General features: G+C 36.2%; 1 protein-coding gene across 9 annotated transcripts in view; it reads right to left on the minus strand.

Moving 5' to 3' along the window:
- Window positions 1-14,149, minus strand: part of ACYP2 (acylphosphatase 2) — a 219,702-nt gene that overhangs the window by 147,454 nt on the left and 58,099 nt on the right. For 4 of the 9 annotated variants that reach the window (XM_072937743.1, XM_072937744.1, XM_072937746.1 and 1 more), the window contains exon 2: window positions 7,067-7,187. The exons of 2 other annotated variants lie outside the window; for them this stretch is intronic. In XM_072937743.1, coding sequence (XP_072793844.1) covers window positions 7,067-7,126 — 60 coding nt within the window. In that variant the 5' untranslated portion in view covers window positions 7,127-7,187. 3 more of the 9 variants (XM_072937750.1, XM_072937747.1, XM_072937748.1) reach the window with 2 other exon arrangements.

A 14,149-nucleotide genomic window follows, 5' to 3' on the forward strand; every position in this document is an offset into this window, starting at 1 on the left:
ATCCTGACTGAAAACTGGCTCTTGTAGTCCCATTTGTGAAACAAGCAGAGACTTGAAAAGTGTTTATATATTAGGACTTGCTCTCTCTTAGTGGCTCTTGGAACTATGACTGCCCTACAAAGAAGCCCAAGCAAGCTTCCTTGGAGATGAGACAGATGTGGCCTCATCATCCCTGCTGCCTCAGCGGATAGCAGCCAAGCACCAGTAAGCACAGAGAGGCCGCCTCAGATCACGCAGTGGCATCTTATAAATCATGTAAAAAATGTGATAGAGGGTTTTCCAAATTTGACAAACTGCACAATTTGCATGTCATTACAAATATAGTATAAAACCAAAATAAATGTTTTCACGTTATCAAAACAAAACAAATTCTGATCAACCATGGAAAAGGAAACACTGGATTCTCTCTGCGACTACAAAATCTCCCTAATGCTGTTATCTTATGAAGAGCACATGGTCTCATGAAGAAGGTATCAAGGAAAGTGGATCCCAAAAAGTAGAAGGAAAAAGTATCACAGAGATGCACTGAGCAGGTAATAAAACAAAAATGGTGTTGTTTTATATTTGGGAATAATTGTGACATTTGCCAGCTTTTCAAAATTCATAGTTGGTATGATTTCTTTTCTCATTCTAATTAAATATTCACATTTGTACTTAATTTTGCATTTGTATTGTACAACAACACAGCCAATATTTTGTAATAACTGTAAATGGAAAGTAACATTTAAAATAGTATAAAGATTGTTTTTAAACTTGGGTTTGGGATATTTGATTCTAATACTACTACAAAATGAATTTAGAAACTGCGATAAATTCCACCTTCAAGTTTCCACTTCCAAGTTTCCACTTTCAATAAACAAACAACACATGCCTACTGCCTACTTATGGAGTGGAAGAAAATGCAGTTTGTGACATCATGAGTTTAGAAGCTCTTTGGAGGGGTGTGGGTATAACTCAGTGGTAGAGAGCATGCTTAGCATGCATGAGGTCTTGGGTTCAATTCCCAGTACTTCCATTAAAAAAAAAAAAAGAGCTCTTTGAAATGTCTTAAACAAACAAAAAATTAAAATGATAAAATGTTTAAATAGCTAAAAAAATATTCAAGATGGTGGTAGAAGAGATCTAAAATGGTATAAGAATAACTTCTGAGTTGGACAGATGATAATAAGGCTACAGGAGTTTTAAACTATATATATGTCACTATGCTGTACACCACAAACTAACACAACATTGTAAATCAGCTATACTTCAATTTTTTAAAATTTGTACATATGTATACACACACACACACACATATATACATAAAAATATGTATACTTGTGTGGGGGTGTGTGAAAAAAACACATATATATGTACTATTTTAAGGAAGCTATTATTTCTTACTGAAAAGGTAGATGATTGGCATTGACCTAAAGTATATACTTGAATTTTCACTTTCAGCCAGGGTTTGTTTCAGTGATTATTTCCAATGTAGGTGATAAACAGGAAGCAGGTACAAGTATGCACTTGACTACTGTGTTAGTCTCAGTACTCAGTTCTCTTGTAGGTCAACACACTTCCTTGTGTCAGAGATGAGACAGAAAGCACAACGGTTACTACTTCAGTAAGCAGAGATGGGGTGTGTAGAACACAGACCCAGTCTGGCATTTCATGACTTTGTCTCAGTCTCTAAAGAAGGTGAAGTGGTACAATGGAAAGTACATGAGTCCAGGAGCTAGAAGACGGTTTCTACTAATTTACTTGACGCTCTGGGCAAGTCACAACCTTTCTGAGCCTTAGTTTACTCAGAACATGGACCAATCCCTATTCAGATTATTCCTCTGTTCTATACTTTCTAGGCTCCTTGAAGGGCTGCTTGCCTTGCAGGACCGTTTTGCTGGACACTCTGACACTCAGTTCACCTTCACAAGCCATTTCTCTGTGTAATTGCCACCTCCTCTGCCTCTCTTCCTTGTACTGGTTGGTTTTGCCCTTGTTGATAAGTATTTCCCCACCTCCAGCAGGCACACACTATGCACTAAGAATTGTTTAATCTCCATCACTAGCTTTGCATTGAGCCTTTGGAATCATTCATTGCACAAATATTTATGGGGCACCCATTATATGCCAGGCACAGGGTTAGAGGTAAGATGTTGAGCCAAAAAAAAAAAAAAGTTTAAGGCCAATGTTTCTTTATGGGCATTCTGTCTAGATGTTCTAGCTATTGACATAAGTAGAGCTTTAAAGTCCCCTACTATTATTGTATTCCTGTCTATTTCTACCTTTAGGTCTGTTAATATTCGCTTTATTATATTTAGGTGCTTCTATATTGGGTAAAAATGTTTATAAATGATATATCCTCCTATTGCACTGACCCCTTTATGATTATGTAATGCTCTTTTTTCTTATTATAGTCTTTGTTTTAAAGTCTATTTTGTCTGATATAAGCATAGCTACCCAGCTTTTCTTTGGTTTCCATTTGCGTGGAACATCTCTTTCCAACCTTTTACTTTCAGTCTGTATGTGTCCTCAAATACTATTTTATTTCCAAATAACACTTATCTAGAAGACCCTGAAAACCCAGGTTTAGGTTTAGAGTTAAATAGAAATAGTTTAGAGAAACAGTTAAGTCTTCATGCTCACAGAGGTGAAATTACTAAGACAACTTTCAAGATTCAGTGTAGGCAGCTGCTAAGTGCTATCTTACAGTCTACTTCCTCACTTATTTACACTCCATGGAAGCCATACTCGATCATTTGTAAGGGATCCTGGTCTGTACAGCACCTCCCCTTCAGGCTAGCCAGAAGGCTGCTGAACCCTCTTTTTCTCCCACCCATCTCCAGCCCCATGAGTTCTTAAAAGTCCCCTCTCCAATACAATCTGGTCTTTTTGCTGGCTCTGAAAAATAAATTAAACTTAAATCTTCCTATTGAGTTTCTACATAAAAATCTACCAAACTTCTTGATGAGTTACTATTTTCTATCTTCAACATACAGGCATACCTCATTTTATTGTGCTTTGCTTTATTGTACTTTGCAGATAATGTGTGGTTTTTTTTAAACAAATTGAAGGCTTGTGACAACTCTGCACCAACTAAGTCTATTGCCACTATTTTTCCAATAGCATGTGCTCACTCCATGTTTCTGTGTCACATTTTGGTAATTCTTGCAATATTTTAAACTTAGTCATTATTTTATTTGCTATGGTGATCTGAGGTCAGTGATCTTTGATGTTACTACTGTGACAGGCTGAAGGCTCAGATGATAACATTTTAAAGCAATAAAGAAATTTTCAATTAATGTATGTATACTGTGTTTTTTTAGACTTAATGCTATAGCACACTTAATATACTACAATACAGTATAAATATAACTTATATGCATTGGAAAATACAAAAATTTGTGTGACTTGCTTTATTGTGATATTTGCTTTATTGCTGTGGTCTGGAACAAAACCCACAATATCTCCAAGGTATATCTGTATGCAAAAAAGCCATTTTTTAGCTTTTTCATACATTACTGGTGAGGTAGAATATTTAGAGCATAAGACTGAGTGACAGGAGACCTGGCTTCTAGTCCTATCCATACCACTAACTAGCAGTGCAACCTTCCTTGAGCCTCTCAACTTCTAAGCCTTCATTCTGCAATCTGCAAAATAAGGGAATCAGACCAGATAAATTATTTTTCATTGCTAATTATATAACTGATAACTGCATATATTCTTCATGTCAATTTTTAATATAATATAGATGAATTTGAAGTCTCTCTTATACTTCCCCCATTTTCTCAATCCCAGTTACCTTTTCATCTCCCCATTATTATCACTTTGCTATACCTCCTTCCAGAACTCTTTCCTTGCATTTACATAGGCTCTCTACCAGGTTTAATATTTTACATATAAAAAACTAAGCAGCCTTTGTACAAAAAAAAATAAGAGCGTAACTTGTGTTCAAAGGTATAATTTTCCAGATGGGAACATTTTCATTTCTGGGCCCTAGTGAATGTTGAAGATGCAATGTTAAATCTAAAATCAAAACTCTTTTTAAAATGCAAAACTCACACTATCTATTACAAGGAACTCACAAAATATAAATGTTAATAAAAAGAAATGTCAACATGAATGACATTTTAAAACCTTTAGTTGTATAAAAAGTTTAGGGAAAAGGAGACTTCTAGAGGTAGATACTGTGTCATTTTATTATTAGGAATTATTTTTATCACCCCCTTATTAACTCTATTAATAGCCTAATTAGCCTGTCAGGCATGCATTGCCCATTGTACTTTCACTCTGCACAGCAAGCTATATCTAGAACTGCTTTTTAGGCAAATTAACAATGCCATTTCCTAAAGTTATCCAGTCTCTGGGACCAATGAAAAACTGGGAAAAACAGGCCTTTGTGAGGTTTTTATGTGTCACCCTGATACAAAAGCCGGGCAAAGATATCACAAATAAGAAAACTACAGATCAATATCACTGATAAACATAGGTGCAAGAATCCTCAACAAAGTATTAGCAAACCAAATTCAACAATACATTAAAAGAATCATACAACATGATCAAATGGGATTTATCCCAGAGATGGAAGGATGGTCCGATATCTGTAAACCAATCAATGTGACACATCACATTAACAAACTGAAGAATAAAAATCACAGGATCATCTCAATAGATGCATTAAAAAGCTTTTGACTAAATTCAACATTCATTCATGATGAAAACTCTCCACAAAGTGGGTATAGAGGGAACATACCTCAACATAATAATGACCATACATGGTAAGCCCAGAGCTATCATCATACTCAGGCATGAAAGCTGAAAGTACTTCCTCTAACATCTGGAACAAGACAAGTATGCCCACATACTGCTTTTATTCAACATAGTACTGGAAGTCTTAGCCACAGCAATCAGACAATAAAAAAGAAATAAAAGGAATCCAAATTGAAAAGGGAGAAGTAAAACTGTCACTATTTGCAGATCACATAACACTATGCATAGAAAATGGCAGGTTGGGAGGGATAACTCAGTGGTAGAGCACATGGTTAGCAGGCATGAGGTCCTGGGTTCAATTCTCAGTACTTCCATTAACAAAAAAAATTTTTTAATAAAAAAACAAAATTTAAAAAACAAAAAACAAGAAAAATCCTGAAGATTCCACCAAAAAACTAGTAAAGCTCATCAATGAATTTGGTAAAGTTGCAGGATATAAAATTAAGATACATAAATCTGGCATATTTTTATACACTAACAATGAACTATCAGAAAGAAAAATTAAGGAAACAGTGCCATCTACAATCACTTCAAAAAGAATAAAATACCTAAGAATAAATTTACCAAGGAGGTAAGAGACTTGTACCCAGAAAACTATCAGACATTGATGAAAAAAACTGAAGATGACAAAAACAGATGGAAAGATATAGCCTATTCCTGGATTGAAAGAGTTTATATTGTTAAAATGACCATTCTATCCCAGGAAATCTGCAGATTCAATGCAATTCTTATCAAAATACCAATGGCATTATCCACAGAACTAGAACAAAAAAATTTTTGATTTGTATGGAAACACAAAAGACCCAGAATAGCCAAAACAAAACAACAGAGCTGGAGGCTCTGTTCTTCTACGCTCCCTGACTTTAAGTATACTACAAAGTTATAGTAATCAAAACAATGTAGTACTAGCACAAAAACAGACACATAGATCAAGGGAACAAAATAGAGAATGTAGAAATAAACCAAAACACTAACTAATGGTCAATTAATCTATGACAAAGTTGGCAAAAATATACAGTGGGGAAAAGACAGTCTCTTCAATAACAGTGCTGGAAAACTGGACAACTACATGTAAAACAATGAAATTATCACATTTTCTCAGACTATATACAAACATAAACTCAAAAGGAAATAAAATCCTGAATATAATACTGGAAATCATCAAATTCCTAGAAGAAAACATAGGTAGAACACTCAGTGACATAAATTACAGCAATACATTTTTGGATCTGTCTTGTAAGGTGAAGGAAACAAAAGCAAAAATAAACAAATGAAACCTAATTAAATTTAAAACCCTGTGCAGACCAAAGGAAACCATCAACAACACAAAAAGAAAACCTACTGAATGAGAGAAAACATATCCAAACTATATAAACAACTCATACAACTCAATCTCAAAAAAAAAATCCAAATTAAGAAATGAACAGGAAGCCTGAATAGACATTTTTCCAAAGAAGACATACAGTGGCCAACAGGTACATGAAAAGATGCTCAGCATTGCTAATCATCAGAGAAATGCAAATCAAGACCATGATGAGATGTCACCACACTCCTGTCAGAATAGCTATCATTAAAAGACCACAAATAACAAATGTTAGCCAGGATGTTGAGAAAAGGGAACCCTTGTAAACTGTTCATGGGAATGTAAATTGGTGCAACCACTATAGAAAGCAGTATGGTGGTTCCTCAAAAACTTAAAAATAGAACTACCATATGATCCAATGATTCCACTCCTGGGTATTAAAGACAATAAAAACACTAATTTGAAAAGGTGCATGCACCCCAATGTTCACAGCAGCATTATTTACCATAGCCAAGATTTGGAAGCAAACTAAGTATCCATCAACAGATGAATGGATAAAAAGATGTGGTATATACATGCATGGAATACTACTCAGCCATAAAGAAGAATGAAATTTTGCCATTTGCAGCATGATTGGACCTGGAGGGTATTATGTTTAGTGAAAGACAAATGCTGTACATTATTACTTATATGTGGAATCTCAAAAATAAAGCAAACAAATTAATATAACAAAACAGAAACAAACTCAAAGATTTAGAAAACAAACTAGCAGTAATCACTGGAGAGAGGGAAGGGGGGAGGGGCAAGATGAGATAGGGAATTAAGAGGTACAAACTACTATGCATAAAATAAATAAGCTGCAAGGATAAAATGCACAGCACAGGGAATACAGCTGATATTTTATAATAACTCTAAATGGTATATAATTTATAAATTTTTTTGTATCACTATGTTGTACATCTGAAATTAATAAATTATAAATCAAATATACCTCAAAAAAAAACTGTACTGGCCCACCTGCATATTCATCACCTGGTCACCCTTATTGTCTTCTAAATATGGTGGGTAGCAATACATGTATCTTTCCAATCACTCCATATTTTGCTTCATTTGGACAGGGGGAGATGTTTATGCAAGTCTAGGGAAAATAGAGGTGGAAGATATCAGGCAAATTATCCCCATACATGACAAAACTGAATCACATTATCTTCTGGTTTGGTCATATTAATACTTCATGCCTCTGATTACTGTCACTGGGCATATTTTAATGCTGAGCATTTACTATCAGGGATTCTATAGGCTGGCAATAGCAAATACAGCTAAATAGAATCCCAAGTCAGAACTGAGCTGATTTGCAATTTCTGAATCTCTGTGTGGCTCTAGAGCAGGGACTACATCTTCATGATCCCTATATTCCCTGGACAAATACAACTCACGTTAATGGATGAACAGACAAGTTCACCTACTTGTTTATAACATAAAATAAATTATACTAGAGACTCAATAAGAATTGTCATTTTGCATAATTCTGTAGCTAATAAGAAAAACCACTATTAAATATCACATAATTTAAGTATTTTACAGATATTCCTGACAAGGTTGAACAGATTACTCCTGATCCCCAGTGAGTGCCATCTATCAATATTTGGTTAATTGTTCTCAACAACTCAATTATTTTCTTTTACAAAATAAACAATAACAAAATTCTCTTTAGTTAGAAATATATTCCTACTTACTAAAACTGGCCAGATTTGCCTAAAGATGCCCCATCCACATGTCTATATTTAATGCTCTCTTTACATGTTACAATGTTTCATAAATGAGGATATTTAAAATAAAATGTAACTATACCATCTAAAATGGCTGTATCAATAAACATATGTAGAGCCTCTTTCTCAAACAGCCTGCGTAAGATTATTTATTTTATTAACCACAACTAAATAATATATTTATTAAGATACTTTGGGTACCTGTAACAGAAAATCTTTACTTTTAGCAAAAGCAAAAAGAGGATTTATTACAAAGATATAGGCATCTCATAGAACCCAACATGAGGAATTCAACCAGGCCCCAGAAAAGAATTGGAAGTAAGAACTAAGAAGCTATCAGAACCTAGGCATTCTTTTTTTTGGACCTAGTTTATCCTCCTTTTCCTACAGAATAGCTTTCTCTTCACCATCCACATAGGAACTGTTAACCAATACCAATAAAACAGCCAGTTATTTTACCAGCAAAATGGATTTATTTGGGAGTAGCAAAGAATTGCAGTTCAAGACATACAACTATGGTGAACCACATGCAAGTCTGGTAAAACAGCAGAGGGGAAACTCTTTTACAGAGGAGAAGGGAAAGTTGGGAGGGGCTGTTACAGACAAAAAGTCCATTGGAGGAAACTGGAAGTTCGAAGTATAGTGGCTTTTCGTTGGCTGAGTTGTGACAGTCTCTCACTGGCTGAGCTGTTGCCAGGCAAGGAGAATTCTTTCTTCCTCTAGCTGGCAGTAGTAAAGTAGGGTCGCTTTCTACTGGAGATGCAAAGTACATCTATTCCTGTTGGGATCTGTATTGATGTCAAATGGTACATGAATAAGAGCTCCCCCTTCTGGCCATCCGACTCCATGTTAGTGAGGTTTCCCTTTTATTAATTTTCACACAGTAAAGCAATGGCCATGCCCAAACTCCTGTGTTTACATATGTATTATGGCCAGACTTATTCTATTTAATCCCAGAGAGAGGAGACCTCATTTGCCCAAACTGGCTCATCTCCACCTTTGGCGGGACGTGAGCATCCTGTTGTTTGCAACTCATTCCTGGAAGCAAGGAAGTATTGAAGGGGTGCTTTGTAAGCTAGGAAGACATACGGAAGAGTGTATTCTACATATGGACAGGACTATGCAACCCAGTTCCTCTCTCAAATTCAACAAAAGGATAAGACAGCCCTCCTTTCCAGGAATGAAGTGACTAAAGGAGCAGAGAAAGGCCGAAGATTGTTAAAGGAATCAGTGTCCCTCCACGTAGAAATATCAGTTAGAGTGTAAGAATAAGCTAAGCTGGCTTATCAGTGACACATTCAATGGACAACTTCCAAGCCAAAATAGACCTTTAAAATGAAATGTCATACTGAACAATGCGCATTCATTCTCCTTTCCTCAATGTTTCACTTAAATCCTATGGTTTATACAAACAGAGCTAAAAATACTTCATGCTTAAGATCACCAAAGCACTTATGCTAATAATAAAACAATTCGTGCCTACAGCCTCCATTTGGAAAAGGTGAACAACTTAAATGTTAACTATAAAGAGTTGCTGAACTGATAACTATCTGTTGTTTTGTGAAGTTTCACTTTCCCATGAGGGTTTGCTACTCCACTGCATGGACATATCAGTAAGTATGGAACATCTTGCGTAGGAAAAAAATAAATCACTTTCAGATATAAATTCAAAGTTGAGATGTTTGAAAAAGAATTTTAACTACAGTTATCACAGATTTTCCCCCTTAGTGATGAATAATTTGCTAGACTGAGCTCTAGGAATACCTGAAACCCAATTTTTTTCCTAGCAGATAACAATTCATGTTAAGTAGGCTCTTTCTCTAAATATATTCTCTTAGTCTCATCTTTCAACATTATCTGCTAAATTTAATCACAGATGCTTAAGTTACATTTTTTTCCATAAATGGTGTTAAGCAAAGGTAGTAAGTAAGTAAAAGGGGGGAAGTACAGTGTAAGGTGGAATTAAATCCTAATTTTATTTCTAATTTTCTCTCTGACACTGGAGAACTTCCTCTTTCAGCTTCTTGTTCTATAAATTTTAGACAACTTCAATGCCTCACAGTGCTGTTGTAAGAAGAAAATACAATGTGAAAAGTGAACAAGTATAAAAATGCCACAATGGTTGGTACTGCTGTTAGTAATGTTGCTTTGCTTATAGGAACATGAACATCATTTGACCTAGACTTAAATTCCAGAAATTCAGTCTCTAGGGCTTCAAGTAAGTTAACAATAATATCTTTATTTACATGAAGCTTTATTTTTTTTAAAAAATAATTTCAGAAATGAGTAACATTTAATTCTCACAAATGTTGGGTAACAGAGGTGTTACCATCCAAGGAGACAGAAGCTCTGTGAAGTCAAGTTCACACAACTGATAGTAAACTTAGGATTCAAAGCTGGGACTCAAACCCTGTCTTTTGACTCCAGGTCCATTGTTTTCTTTTTATTGTAGTGGATCTTGTCTGATTTTATTTTTAAATACTTCTGATTCTATTTCTCACCCTAACATATTCTGCTTCTCTCCACTAACTTTTTTGGATTGATCAGAGATCCTGAGGACTTTTTTTAATCACTTAAATGTTTGATTTCTTTAACTACTTCTTTAACTACTCACCCTACTTACTTTTCCCCTTCTTCCAGTTTTATTGAGATATGACATACAGCACTGTGTATGTTTAAGGTATACAGCATAATGATCTGACCTATATACATCATGAAATGATTATCACAGTAAGTTTAGTGAACATCCATCATCTCATATAGGTACAAATTAAAGAAATAGGAAATTTTTTTTCTTCTGATAAGACCTCTTAGGATTTAACCTCTTAAAAAATGTTTGTATATAACACACAGCAGTGTCAATTATACCTAGCATGTTGTGTGTTACATCCCTAGTACTTATTTATCGTACAACTGAAGTTTGTACCTTCTGACTACCTTCATTCAGTTCCCCCTTCTGCCTCTGATAACCTGATCTCTTTTCCTATGTGTTTGTTTATTTGTTTATTTTGAAGTATAATTGACCTACAACACTATGTTAGTTCCTGGCACATACCATAGTGATTCACTATTTCTATACATTTCAAACATTTCAAAATGATCACCATGATAAGTCTAGTCTTCTGTCACTGTACAAAAATATTACATAATTATTGATTATATTTCCCACACTGTACATTTCATATCCATGACTCATTTATTTTATAACTGTACTTCATTAGCTCCCTCATCTATTTTGCTCCTACTCTTAACCCTCTCCCCTCTGGCAATTGCTTGTTTCTTCTCTGTATCTATGACTTTGTTTCTGTTTAGTAACATTTGTTCATTTGTTTTTGTTTTTAGATTCCACATTTAAGTGAAATCATATCATATTTGGCTTTCTCTGTCTGACTTATTTCACTCAGCATAGTACCATCTAGCTCCATCCACATTGTTACAAATGGCAAGGTTTCATTCTTTTTTATGGCTGAGTAATATTCCATTGTGTGTATATGTGTGTGTGTGTGTGTGTGTACCACATCTTCATCCATTCATCAACTGATGGGTACTTAGGTTGCTTTCATATTTTGGCTATTTTAAGTAACACTGAGCTGAACTTGGGGTGTATATATCTTCTCACCTTACTTATTCATTAATTTGTCTATGCTTTTATCTCTATTAGAATGCATTACACACACCACATGATATCTTCAATCTCAAAACAATATAAAAAATTCAGGAGTAGTATCAGTTGAGGGAACACAGAATAAAGGAGAGGAACAAATGATAAGTCAGATGATCTTGTGGTCCAGTGGTTTGGCATGGGCCCGGTAACACATATCTGGGTTCAAACTAGAATTTCAAAATGTGGACCTCAATTCCCTCACGTGTAAAATGTGGTCAATAATAGCTATTTCACATGGTTAGAGTGAGAGTTAAATAAATATATGGTGTGCATGAGGGTGTATAAATATATTTTTATTAGTGGTTTGCTGAGTCAATGGTACAAAATAAGCACACGATAAATGGAAATTTTATGCTTTTGGTTTGGGAAAGTTGTAAATAAGTCAAGTTTGGAAGAGGTACTAAACATGGGTTGGCTCACATTGAGGAGGCTGTGAATTCCAGTAAGCAACAAATATTAACTTCACAATTTCCGGATGTTAGGTCATGGTGTACTTGCTGATTATAGTGGACTTAAGGCAATAATTCATTCAACTGAGGATGCATAGACAAGCCCAGAAGGACATTTAAACAATGTCCTCCAACAGAAAACAAAATTTAGAGTTTTCTCATGAATGGAGACGCTGCATATCCCTTTCCAGCTACCCCCTATTAAATGTTTTATTCACCATTTATGCATAAGAAGGAAAGCCCATGCACAACAGATGGCAGCCCAGTTCTGGCTTCTCTAAAACGGTCTGCCTCCTACTCATAAGAGTTAAAGGATGTGTTGACTTGAGTGTTGCAGATGAATCCTCAGCACAGACTACTACTTCACAGTGTGACTCAGACTGACTGTTTCTCCTCATTAGTGATAGTCAAGCACTGAAACATGGTCTGAATTCAGAGTCTGAATCTGAAGACAATTTGTGTGCAATTTGGCATCCAACTCCAACAAGTTTATGCATGTATATAAAGCATAAAAGGATGGAAAAATCTCTTTGATCAGCCATCAAGTCCTGGGTAGCAATCAAGGCTTTAAACAAAGTAGTTGAACTCATGCAGTCAATCAACACCAGTTCAGGAAGCAGAAAATAAGGACTAACCTTGATGCCTCCCTTTCCTTAACCTCCCCTACAACCAATCACAGCAAATTCACTTGCTAAATTACCCTTATATCTATGGACTTCTCTTTTTCTCCACTGCAACCCCCCTTAGTCTAAGCACCCAATTTTTGGTCTCCCTATATTTAATCTAAACCATCTTTGATGCAGTCTGACAGATTTCCCCAAAATTCAAATTTGATCCTGTCATTGCCACTGCTCCATTCCTACTGCTTAAAAGCCTTCAATAGCTTTCCTCTGTTTCTCTGATAACAGTCAAATCATTTATTGTGGTCATTAAAGCATAATGTTCTTAGTTATCGTAGTGTACTTTGCTTATCAGTGTTCTTAGTTGCCAGCCATGGAAATTGACTCTAGTTGACTTAAGGAGCAAAGAAATTTATTAAAAGAATATTGCAGGTAGGAGGAAATTGACTCTGACCCATTCAGGCAAGAAGGAAATTCATAAAAAGGATGTGAGCCACCAAGAAGGCTGGGGGCCAAGCTGAGGAAACAGATGCCACAGGTTGCACTACCAATATCCAAGAAACTATTGCTGGAGCCACAGCCACCCCTGTCCTGAGGAGACGAGAATTCTCCACTGTTTTGCATTTGGCTCTTGATCCAAATATTGGGTGAGTGCACTTGATTGGCTGAGGCTGGGTCATGTGACCACACCCAGCCATCCTGAGCTGAGCTTCTATACCAGGAGGTTGACCCACCTACAACTGACACTATTAAAATGGCGAGTTTCCCAAACACAAGAAGGAGTTTCAAATGCTGAGCAGCCAAAATAAAGAGAAAGAAAAGGAAAAGAAAGAATAACATCCACTACAGCCTATGACCTATGATTTGTCTTTGTCTCCCCCTCTAGCATCATCTCATCCCGTCTCTCTCTGCGCCAGCTACTCTGTCCTTCTTTCAAACATTTCCCCCATAGGGCTCACCTCTCTACCTAGAATGACCCTTTATTTATCAGTAGCCACACCTCACTCTGGCCCAGGCTGGCTAATGTAGAGGTCCAGGTACTTTTAGGAAGAGGATGGCACATTCACGCGTAAGTTCAATGAGAGGACCATTTACAAAGAGGTGGACCCTGTTAAAGGAAGCCAGCCAGCTGTAATGAAGCATCCTCGGCTAGCAACAATAAGAAGCCCTAACCATCCTTCACTAACAGGGGTAAGGGATTGGGGTGGGGGGTTCCTGGAACCCAGAGAGAATAGCTGCGGCCTCCAACAAAGGAAATAAGTCAATCTATACCTGCAGGGAGGGGGAGTTAATAGCCTGATTTCATTCTGCTCCCACTCTCTAACCTCCTGCTGACGCCGCTTATGGCCAAACCCAAACCAAGGCCAGAGGGACAAGCTGCTTACTGATGGAGGCCACCAAGGCAACCTCCTGGAACACAGAGTACGGTCAAGAAAGATGAAGGGTGGATCTGGAAGGGCTACTAGAAAAAATCCAGGCTAGTCAGTGTTCTTTGTTTTAGGTTCTTTTCCTTGACAGCACTTAAAAAAAATTTTATTAATTGAGGTATAATTGACATATAACATTTTATTAGTTTCAAGTGTACAATATAATGATTT

The sequence above is a fragment of the Vicugna pacos genome, chromosome 15, assembly GCF_048564905.1.
Source record: "Vicugna pacos chromosome 15, VicPac4, whole genome shotgun sequence".
Lineage (NCBI taxonomy): Eukaryota > Metazoa > Chordata > Mammalia > Artiodactyla > Camelidae > Vicugna > Vicugna pacos.